Here is an 11,777-nt window from a genome sequence, read left to right as displayed (position 1 = left end):
TTCTTTTAAAGCTGATTATACTTAGCAGAGCAGATAAAAAACTCAAGTCTTTGAAGACTTGTGGAAAGCTGTGAAGGCATAGCCAGGCTGCTGCTAGTAGCCCTGCATGGGGATGCTTCTAAGTAAGGTGGAATTAAGTAATCATTAACAGTCCTTGTCCTGTCCCCTACAACTGTGATCCTTCTAACAGCAGGCCTAAATAAGCGGTTCATAGGTTATAACAACTAACCTCATGATAAGGCTTTCAGCTTAACAAAAAAGTTTCAGCCTTCCCCACCACCCACATTAGTCTCCCTGTCCTAAATTAGGACAGGCCTATAATACTAGCAATAGATAACTTTATAATTTTGAATTTGCATAATGGCAATTTCCTTTTTACCTAGTTTTTTTCTTTCTGTTTGTTCCTTTCACGTTTTTAAAATTTCTTTGGTGGATTTTTTAATTTTTAAAAAATTTACAGTGTATAAGTATATAGCCAGCTTCAGAATCAATGATCTCTGATTTTTTTCATTCTTGTGAAGAAAATTTGTTTTAACTCTACACAAGAAAATTAGTGTATATGTACCTTGAGCTACAAATACAAAAGTATAGTACAAAAATATACAACTTAAAAGCAAAACTATGTTAATATTCTGCATGAATCTAATACCAGGAGGCCTAAATTAGATCAAATTTACATGATTGTAAATACGTAAACACAATTCAGTTTATTTTGGGTACAGAACAGAAAACAAGAAATAATACAACTGGCCCACTCATCTGCAGATGCTAATTTCAGGAGAGGATCTCTTGTGTGGAAATTTACTGGCTGCTATATTTCAGTAGATTTCTAATGTAAACTGCAACAATTCTGGAGTTGAATTTCATTGTAGTGTATAGTGGACTGCAATAGACTCAGCTTATTAACATACCTACCTTAATGACCACAGCATAGCTTACATTTTGTCTTGTGCTGCAGAAACTCTCCCGGAGCTGTGTCAGCCCAGTACAGGCTACAAGGGATCTAGGGCACGGTTAGTCCTGAACCCTTACTCTTCAGCACTTGGAATAAAATATCAATTCAAGCGGTCAGATAATTACTTTACAACCAGAAGACTGATTTAAAAAAAAACAAAAAACAACAGTATCAAAAATCCAATCTCCCACCCGAGAGTAGCACCAGGAGCTGCTATCTACGCGGAGCGGGGCGCTCTCAGCTCCAGGCCGGGGCTGTTTGCCGCTGTCTCTCGGCGGTGCCGGTACCCGCGCGCTGAGGGCAGGGGCGGGGGCGGGTCGAGGCTCCCGGCTCCCGGCTCCCGGCTCCCGGCTCCCGGCTCCCCGCGGGCCGGCGCTCCCGCCCTCCCGGCAGCGCCCGGGAAGCCCCAGCGGCTCCGCGCGACCACCGCGCGCCGACAGCGCCCCCTGCCGGTGACGCCCCGCTGCGCAGCGCGAGCAGCTCTCATTGGCCCCGCTTCGGTGGGCGGGGCTCAGCCGGCGCTTCCCGCGCTTCTATTGGGCGTGCCCCGGAAGGGCGTTGCCGCCCCTCACGTGAACTGGGGCGCGCGCTCTCCTGCCGGATGGTGCCCCCTGGCGGTCGGCGGCCCCGCGGCCTCGGCACGCCGGCATGGAGGGGAGCAGCGGCGGCGGCGGCGGGGCGGATCCGGGCCCGGCCACGGCCCCGGGCGGGGAGGGCGAGGGCTGCGAGGGGCTGTGGGAGCTGCCGGTGGAGCGCTGCGAGAGGCGGCCCGTGTGCGGGCGCTGCAGGTGACGCGGGCGTGGGGCCGCGGAGGTGCCGCGGGGCCGGTGGGTCCCGCCCCGCTCGCCGTGAGGCGGCGCTGAGGCCCCGGGCGGGCGCGGGTCGGTGGCTCGGCGAGGACACCCGAACAGAGCGGGTCGGTGTGAGCGGGGTCTCGCTCGCCCTGTGCGCCCTCCAGCGCCCGTGGCATCGCGCAGTCCCGGCACGGGTCAGGCTGGGAGGGACCGCGCGGGGTCGTCTGGTCCAGCCTCCCTGCTCGAGCTGGGCCATCCCAAAGCAAAGCATCCCCATGGTTCTTGGGTGTCCCCAGTGACGGAGACTCCACAACCTCTCTGGACAATCTGTTCCAGACACAGTAGAGATGTTCTTCCTCTTGTTCAGGTGGAAGTTCGTGTGCATCAGTTTCTGATTGTTTCCTCTTGTCCTGAGGCCATCATGTCCTAAAGGCATGTACACACTTCTTGTGTAGCAATAACATGACATCAGTTAACTCTGTTGTCCACGAAATTGGTAAATATGGTGGGGAATACCTAGAAGCTCAACACAGAGAGGGTGCTGCGCCTTTTCTCTGTGTGCTCCCCTCTGAAAAGCAGAGGGGAAGCAATGTGTCCCCTCAGTGCCATGCAGCGAGGCACATGAGGCTCAGTACGTCTGAGCAGTCTTTGGTGCTCTGTCAAAAGAAAATGAGAAACTAGCCTTACCTTACAGCTTTACAGCTAATTTTGAAATCCATTCAATGCTGGTTAATACAGCTTGTGAATTCAGGTGTCTTTTTGAAGCAGGCAGTGACTTAGAGTCTTACAGAAATACCTCACAACTTGATTTTATGCTTATGTATATATGTATGTACTTTTAGTAAAGTGAGTGCAAGTTCCTGAACTGAAATGCTTGTGCATAACTGCCAGAGAAAAAAGGCTTCTTAGCACCTATACTTATTCATCTGTTTGTGGTCATTGGTGAAATGAGTGGAAAGCTTTGCATGTAGTTTTGCTGACATTGTAGTTGCAGTCTCTTTCAAGTGTCAGAGTTCAGAAGCTTATTGCTGGTGAGTTTCCTATATGTAAGTTATAGTAAATAATATGTATTTGCAAGTCACTTTTGTAAGTGTTCACTGTTAGAAAAAGTAGTCATAAGCAATAGTTGATGCTCAGAGATGAAAACCAAGCAGATGAGTGACACTAGCCTTTTGCTGCCCTCATTTTCTCCAGTGACTTTTAACTCAAAGAACTTCTTGAGCTGGATGTGGTTCTGTATCGAATATCCCCCAGTAAATGTAGGGGGGATGGTTTATGTGAATTTCCCCAGTCCCACCTGAACCTATGTAAATTCCATGTATCAGCAACATCTGGCTAGCAAGGACACACCACAAGCCTACAAATCACAGTGGGGAGAAATTACCTTTTAATGTATTTTGTCTGTGCCTTCCACCTTCCTCCCTTGCACATAGTATTCCAGGTATGAGCAAGCCAGCTGGAGATTTACACGTTGGGTGGTGCATTTCGGTTTATATTTATAAGGATCCTTCCTCATCCTATAGCTGCTTAGTTTCCTAGTAACCTTTTGGGAACTCTTTTGGAAAGGCAAAGTTGTTTTTTGTCAGCTACAGCACTCTCACCCCTGTATTTATTGACTCTTTCAGGGATCATAAATGGTTCTGAAAAGTTTGGTTTCCTTTTCCTAAAGCCATGCCAATTTTTCTCGTATAAACCATGCATTTTTGTAAGGTTCTACTAACCATATTTTTATTTGTAGTTTCTGTTCACATTAGCAGTCTTCTTTGTTGGATATCTTTTTTGTAGTAGTTGCTTACTGCTCAGCTTTTCTAGTCCTTACCTACCAAGGAATTGGCTGAGTGAGAGTTAACCCAGTGTCAGCCCTCAATGTGCTTTTTAATGTTGAGTTCTTTCAAAATGCCTGTAGAGTACTGCCATTATTGTTGTTATTTTATTAGTGTGTTTCACAATATCTACTTCAGGTCCTTAAATTTTGAACAGATTCTCTGATGAGTCACATACAAAAATGGTTTCTAGAAACGGTATCTCTTTGTTTTCTTTCACAGTAAACATGGTGCAAAATATTTGTCCAGCTCCTCAATACCGTGTAGAATATTAAAACATCAGCTTCCTAAAGAGTTGTGGATGAATTACATCTCCTTGTGAGGAGCATGGGAACAATGAGCACAGACACTGAAAGAAATGTAGGGGCAGAGAAACCAAGGAGGATGTAAAGACCACAGCCTACTTTTTAAGAAAAAAGGAATTTTTTTTTTTTGTGGTGCTGACAATGCAAGACTAAATTGTACATTCGGTGTATTTTTGCACTATGTCTCCTCCATGCTGTTCTTCAGGATTATAGCTAAATTAGCTTTTCATTAATCATGACTTTCCATGGCATGACTTGAAGTGGGTAACACTGTAACTTAGGGTGTCTCATGGGAAGCGATATTACCCTTAACAGTATCATGTTGGTTGGGGCCAGGTATAACAGTATCATGTTGGTTGGGGCCAGGTATATTTAATTGACTTCCTCAATTTTCTGAACTCTAGATTTTTGTTCTAAGTTCCTTAATGAATGTGATTTAGGTCTGAATTCAGTAGAAGAGCATGTAAGAATGGATTCTCTTTAGCATCATCTGGTGATTCCTCAGGGGAACTGAATTCAGGTTCTGATTTTTTTTTTAGAAATGGCAAGACAACTGATTGACAACTTGCTAACAAGTGCTCAGTCAGTCAAGACGTGAAATAGAAATGTGGGAGTAAGGTAGATAGGTTTTCATTTTGGATAATGTGAATGTCACTTGAGTGTCCTGAAGGAACAGGATGTTTCTAAGTGTTATGTGTTTGGGGCTTCCTATTGCCTGTGGTGGTGGTGGTGGAGAAAATATCAGCATTTGCCATAGCTTATGGGGGAGAATTTGAATGAAATAATGTAATACAGTGTAAGAGCCTAAATGAGAGATGCAGGACTCCAGGCGGCTCTTCCAAAACGCAGTTTATTACATGCAAGATGTTACAGCAGTCCAGGGTCGTGGGCGACAGAGCCTGTGCCTAGAGCTGTCAGCTGCAGCTGCAGGCAGGCCTGGAGACCCTTAGCTTAGGTTACAAATGCATTATATACTTTTCTTTGCTGAGCATCTTAATACAGTAGAACCAATCTATACCTTAACTTTTATCTATAGCCTATCATAACTAATACAATTACCATATTCATGTTACTATTCTCCAATCACTAAATGTTAGTACATTACAGTTTAAGCTAGAAGTTGTTTTTCAGTTTTCTTGCAGTGGAAAATTCTGACACCTTTTTTCTACTTGCAACATTTGCTGACTTGTTTGCCTGTGCTATCTTTCTGCTTGGTAAAAACATCTTGTTTGAGGTGAGTTTATCCTTTGTTCTAAGTCATAAAAACCCCCTTCTAACTAACAGACACTTTGCCTCCTTGGTTATCCAGTAAGACTGGCTCAGCAATTCTTTTCTTCTATATCAAAACTTGCTTCCATCTCTATTCCTTCCTCAGCTTCTACATTCAAAAATCTTTCTGCTAAGCATACATATCTGTGAGACTTTCTTGTCAAACTTTCAACTTTCCCAACAATACAGTTTTACATTTTGAAGGTGTTGTGTGTGTAAGTGCCAGTTTTAAAAAAAAAAGTTTCAAATGACCCTGCTTATGATTAGTGTTTGAGATGGCAAGCATCTGATGCAAATGAGGTATGTGCATAATTCTGTTTTGTTCTTGAGGAGAGAATTTAATACACATTCTGTCTGCCAAAAGATTAGTGGTGATAAACTATGAATGAATGACTTCTTAAGGCTTTCATAGCTAACTTAAGTATTCCACTTGCTTTCAGAAGTTAAAGCCCCACACCCAAACATTTAAATAGAATAGGTTTTATATAATTTCCAAGTTGCTATTAGCTTGAAAAACAAAATGAGCAGGCCCTACAACTGAAGTAATGTAGGACAACAATTTGATTTTGTGGTGTGATGCTGATAGGAAATTTAACATTTTGAAATTGTGAACTTCTCTGGGTCAGATTACATAGTTTTCTAGATACATGGTGTTTTGTTAGGGAAAAAGCCTTTTATTTGTACAAGAGCCATGAATTGACTTCTTGCCATAAATCTTGACTATAAATATGGAAAGCTCCATTGTTATAAGAGAATTTCTGGGTAATATTTTCAGAAGAAATTGTGACTTTAAACTGTGAGTATTATTTATCGTCTCTGGACATTGCTAAGTGTCATGTAGGCCATCAGAAATACTCACTGGTAACAGTCCTCTATATTTGCAGAATGAGTTTATGTTGTAAAGTTAGGTTAACAGCAATTGGTATTTTCTCAGTTCTACTACTATAAATGCTGCACTGCTGTGTATGTGGGGGGCAGGAAAAGGAGTAACATTACTCCTTTAATATAAATACTCCCTTTGCTTATATCTGAAATAATTACAGTGCATTTGAGTGCTGTAAAGGCTCTTGATAGCATTGATAATTCTGTGATGACTTATGATGACATGGTGCTGCTTCATATTTTGAGGAAAAATGTAATCTTCTTGTATAAGTGTCACATATTTGTTAATAATTCTGTTATGTCATATAATGGCTGAGTGTGAAAAACCAATCTGAGCTTTCTTCAGCACAATAAATGTATGCATTTGCTTTGTAGCACATTGTTATGGTATTTAGGTGCAAACATGAATTTTTAAAGTTTGAGTTGCAGTTGCAGAAAGTGAAATAAGCATGCATTAAGTATTTTAGCAATGGCTGTTGCAAGAAAATAGCTTCATAGCCTTTTATTACTTATACTTCGGGATGATTTTTTTCCAGTTGGCATGTTTTTGTTATTGCTCTGTGGAAATGAGTACCTACTTCCTGTGAGGACGTAATTGTCAATTGCCACCCTCACAGTCTGACATACTCAGCTGGGGCTGTAGCCTGGTCACTCTGTCATGTCACCATTGCTTACATTAGAGAATTTTACGTACGAAATGGGTGAGGTTGGTGGGGACCTCTTGAGATCATCTTGGGTCCAGACCCCTGCTGAAGCAGGATCAGCTAAACCAGGTTGCCCAGGATTGTGTCCAGCTGGGTTGTGAATATCTCCAAGGACAGAGACTCCACAACTGCTCTGGGAATTTCTTCCAGTGTTTGACTCCATCTGTGTTCAGATGGAGTTTCATAGTCTACCTGTTTTGCCTCTTGCCCTGATAGTGGGTGCTGTTGAGAGGAGCCTGGCTTCATCTTCGTTCCCTCCCATCAGTCATTTATACACAGGGATAATGTTTTCCTTATCCTTCTCTTTCACAGGTCAAAGAGTCCAATTTCTCAGCCTCTTCTTGTACAAAAACCTTCAGTCCCTTAGTCGTCTTTAGCTGTGTGCTGGACCTACTCCAAGAAGCTTGTTATGTTCTGGGAAGCCCAGTTCGGACCCAACACTCCAGACATGTCCTTAGTAGTGCAGAGTAGAGAGGAAGGATCACATCTCTTGACCTCCAGGCAGTGGTGTAAATGCAGCCCAATTTGCTATTGATGGCCTTTGTGTCAAAGGCAAGAACAGTCGGCTGGCTCATGATTAGCCTCTCTGCCAGTTTCTTCTCAACAGAGCTGTTTTCCAGCCAGCTCTTTGGTTCCAAAGGGTGTATTGGTGCCTGAGGCTGTTCTTTTTATGCAGGGTTTTGCATTTCCCTGTGTTGAAATTTCATGAGGTTCCTTCTAGCTCATTTCTCCAATCTGTAGAGGTTTGTCCTGCCAGAGGCCAATATCCCCAGATATCTTCTAGTGTGCACTGTCCATCCTAAGTTACAGAAGGGAATGCATGGGTTGAACCAAGCTAAAACCCATTGTTCTTTTTGAAGTTCATTTTGTGTTTGTTCAGCTTTTGTGTTATGCTAAGCCGTGTAAATACTTCTTCCATGCCGGTCTGGCTGTGTCAGAAAGATAATTGTTTCTATTGATTTTCTTGGGGTCAGGAAGATAATGATCTCTATTGATTTTCTTGGTGGAGGCCATTTACACAAACAGTTGATCCACAGGGAAGTTTATCTAAAGCAAAGGCCACTCTCAAGTCCCTTTGTATTGAAATGAGTCCAGCTTCCTTTGTGTCTTCCTACATTTTTTTCTGAACTTTTTATTGAAAGGGTTTTTTATCCTCAGTCACACCTTTGGCTAGTACATGCCATGTACTAGCCAGTCCTATCAGCTGTGAGCTTTTCTAAGGGCATGCTCTCTCTCAGCATACAGGTCAATGATGAAGAGGTTAAGTGGTGTTAGCCCAGTATCAGTATCTGGAGTACTCCACTAGCAGCTTGTCTCCAGCTGGACTTTATCCCACTGGTCATGCCCTCAGCACCTGGCTTTTGAGCCAGTTCTTTTCACTGTCAGTTTATCCAGGTACTTTATCAGCTTGTCTAGGAGGGTGAGACACTGTCAGAAGAAGCTGAGGTAAACAACATCTACTGCTTTCCTCTCCTCCTCACTGTAGAGGGCCATCAAGTTGATTAAATGGGATTTTTCCTTTGTAGATCCATCTGATTACTCTCAATACCCTTTTCTCTTTTGTTTGTTTAGATGGTTTCCATGAGTAGGTTCTCTGCTGTCTTTCCAGGGGTTGATGTAAGGTTGACTGGCCTATATTTTCCTGGACCTTTTTGCAGAGAGGAGTGACATTTGCTTTCTTTCAGACTTCAGCAACCTCTCTTGTTATCTGGAGATCATCAAAACTGTCCTTGTAATAGTGTCAACCAGCTCCCTTAACATGCAGGAATGCTCCAAGAAGGATTCACCGCATGGCAAGGCTGAGTGGTGGCGGCAGTGCCGCTGTGATTCCCCTGCAGCTCATGGTGAAGACCACTGTGAGGCAGGCTGTCCACCCACAGCCCATGGAGATCTGTCATGGAGCAGAGCTCCATCTGCAGCTCTTGGAGAGCCCCACGCCAGAGCAGGTGGATGCCCAAAGGAGGCCATTGTCCTGTAGGAAACATGGCTGGAGTGGACTCCTGGCAGGATCTGTGGACCTGTAGGGCAAAGAACCTGCATGGGAGCAGGTTTGTTGGCAGGACTTCAGACCCTGTGGAAGAGACCCACACTGGTGCTAGTTAATGAAAAACTGTAGCCAGAGGAAGGAGTCATGTTGGAGACATTAGTGGAGGACTGTCTCCTGTAGGACGGGACCCTGGATCAGGGGAGACTGTGAAGAGTCCTCCCCTTGCAGAGAAAGGAGTAGCAGAGACAGTGTGTGATGAAGTCATACCACTGTTGAGGGTAGAGAAGAGAAGCTGGGAGTGAAGTTGAGCCTGGAAAGAAAGGAGGGGTAGGGGAAAATGTTTTTAGCATTTGTGTTTTGTTTTTGTTATCCTACTCTGATTAATAATAAACCCATTTCCCTAATTTAAGTCTTCACCTGCTGTGGTAGTTGGTGAGTGATTTCTCCCTGTTCTTGTCTCATCCCATGAGCCTTTCATTATATTTCCTCTCCCGTTAAACTGAGGAGGAAGGTGCTAGAGGCTTTGGTGGGCATGTGTCACCTATCCACGGTCAACCCACCTCTGATAGTAAAGAGACAATGGTGAATATGAGATCTGTCAGAAGAGCACAAGTAGCTGGTAATAAACTTTTGTTCTGAGATGAGGCAGAGACTGCTGGAGATAGATTCATGCTTATGAAAGATTACTGGCTTTCCAGTTCTTAATCACAGTCCGAGGTTATGTTATGGAGATGCTATGTAGTGTAGTTTATGTGGCTATCTCTACTGTGTCTGTAACATCAGCGTTTGCTGAGAAAGACCTTTTGGTAAGTAGTAGTATTTTGCAGATATGTCTAACAGAGCATGTGTGAAAAGTGATTATGTTGATGAAATTAAGTCTTGTATTTGCTTTTAGATTTTTTTGTAGAAGGACTTTGTAAGCGGCACAACTCCAGTTAATGCCTGGGAAGAGGGGATTGCCTAGAAGGGATGAACTAGAGAGAGGAACCGGGATTTTTAAAGGGGTTGTTTTCAGCTGTTGCTTCTAATAGAAGAGCGAGTAAATTGGTTTGTGTGTTCCAGTATAGCTGAAGGAATCAGAAATTACTTACTCTGAACAGATTTTTGGCCTATGGAACCAAATTTTCTTTCTTGTAACTTTTTCGTTCATTACTTTTCAAAAAATACGGTGCCTTTGCAATTCTATTGTATCCTTGTGTTGACCCACTAATTGCTTGCATAGGTTTTCCAAAGTGTTGTCCGACCTGGGGACATAATAACTGGAATGAGGCTTTTGTAAGCTAATTTTAACACAGAAAAGCCTGATAAAATATTTGAGGCCTTCTCACTTATAAGTTGTATTTCTTAAAAAAATAGAAGTATTCATCAAAGATTTCTTATCTCCTTACCATGAATGTATTGTAAGTGTTTATTTCCAGCATTCAATGAGTTGTATATAAATAGGGAATTCATTAGGGTAGACATGCAGATATATATTTTTTTTTCCATAAGTGTAGGCATGTAGGCAGCTGAGAATATAAGACAGGCCTTGGTGCCAGTCAGGTGTCTGACCCTTCTCCAGGGCTATGTCAATCCTGTAGCCAAAATGAATCGCAAGAAGAACTCTGTTGCCATGATTGTATTTTTTTGTTACTTGATGTATGCTTTCTTAGCTAGCTTGGGAAATGTGTATTTGCACGGAGAGATCTAGAGCACCACACTTAGAAAGCTTAAGTTCTTAAGCAAGAAGGTGCTAGTGCCCTCTTGCCCCCAGTCTTTGAGTTGGTAAATCTTCACTGACCAGCAGAGAATCCAGCCACAAGACCACAGAACAAATTAGTGTTTTGAGTTTTATGCTTGAACACATGAAGAGAAGAACATTTCTGAATGCTGTTATTCAGAAATAACAGCAGATTGCAGATTATTTTATCAATAAGTGCCTATTTTTGCAACAGCAGAAAGTTATTTTACAAACTGAAAATTTATTTCAGCATTAAGTGGTTATGTTGATTTTCTTGCCGCTGGAGAAGCAGAGATATTTGTACTGTAATATGTCAGCTCTTCTGAAGAGGCTAAGGAATTTGAATAGGTCTGGGGGTGTGAATATCAAAAGTATACAAACTGAAACTTTCTTCCATTCAAGAATTACCCTTTTTGCTTGATAGACATAAATGTCTTTTAAGTTTTTTTTTTTTTTCAACAGAAGATGCTCAAGGAGATTTGAGGAATATTAAGAGGGGGTCTTGAACTTGTGTACTTGGTAGTAAAAAAGATGCAGAATTTACCAAATACATCTAATTTGTAACTTGTTTGAAATTGATCAACTACAATATATATAATCTATACCACATTTCAAGAAGAATAGTTAAAGGTAAGTGGAAAAATTATCAAGCATTAGATTGGAAGTTCAGTGCCTTTTATGATCTTAACATACTTCTGCTAATGTTGCTTTAAATGACTGTAGTTTGCTCACTAAATTCTGTATCTTCTTTTGGCTAGAATTATAAATATCAAGCTAAACATTGCGGTTTCTTCTGTGTTCAGCAGTTACTTTATATGCAGTAATTTCTCATACTGATGTTTCTTTGGTGTGTATTACCAATATTCAGTGGTGCCAGAGCTGTTGGTGAATTAAAGATATTGTGACTTCACTGTTACTTATTTCTGCTGTACTAAATTTCAAAGGCATTTATTAATTTCATACTATATTGTGATCAGATTAATGAGTGGAGACCTTTTTAAGCTGCTGGTTTTGTGCCTCAGCTGACTTGGTTAGCATACTTTTTGATATGTTGGTATTAAATAAGGAAAAAGAATATGTTAGCCTGGCCACATATGGTATGTGGATAACTAGGTTATTCTATAACTATAGGATATAGGAGCACACCCAAAGACAAGAACTGTATCAGCAAATAATCTTGTTAGTTAAAACAATGTAGTATGTTTGATTGGCTTCTATTCTGTAATTACACCAAGTACACCTTTTCCTTGGGGATGGTAGAGTATTAGAGGTCAAAAATGTTTCAACATTGATAAAGCCCTCCCAGTTTAATTGTAAGGAATACTAAAAAATACAAAT

At 42.1% G+C, this 11,777-nt stretch overlaps 1 protein-coding gene across 1 annotated transcript in view; it reads left to right on the top strand.

Annotated features, from left to right (window-relative positions):
• Positions 1 to 1,585: 1,585 nt before the first annotated feature.
• The window catches only part of DTWD2 (DTW domain containing 2), a 61,607-nt gene continuing 51,415 nt past the window's right edge, over positions 1,586 to 11,777 (top strand). Inside the window, exon 1 of the mRNA XM_039731114.1 lies at positions 1,586 to 1,743. Within this exon, the coding sequence (XP_039587048.1) occupies positions 1,604 to 1,743 (140 nt within the window). The 5' untranslated portion in view covers positions 1,586 to 1,603. The remainder of the gene's footprint in view (positions 1,744 to 11,777) is intronic.

The sequence above is a fragment of the Passer montanus genome, unplaced genomic scaffold (assembly GCF_014805655.1).
Source record: "Passer montanus isolate IOZ18808 unplaced genomic scaffold, ASM1480565v1 scaffold110, whole genome shotgun sequence".
NCBI lineage: Eukaryota > Metazoa > Chordata > Aves > Passeriformes > Passeridae > Passer > Passer montanus.
This window is presented reverse-complemented; position numbering and strand designations above follow the sequence as displayed.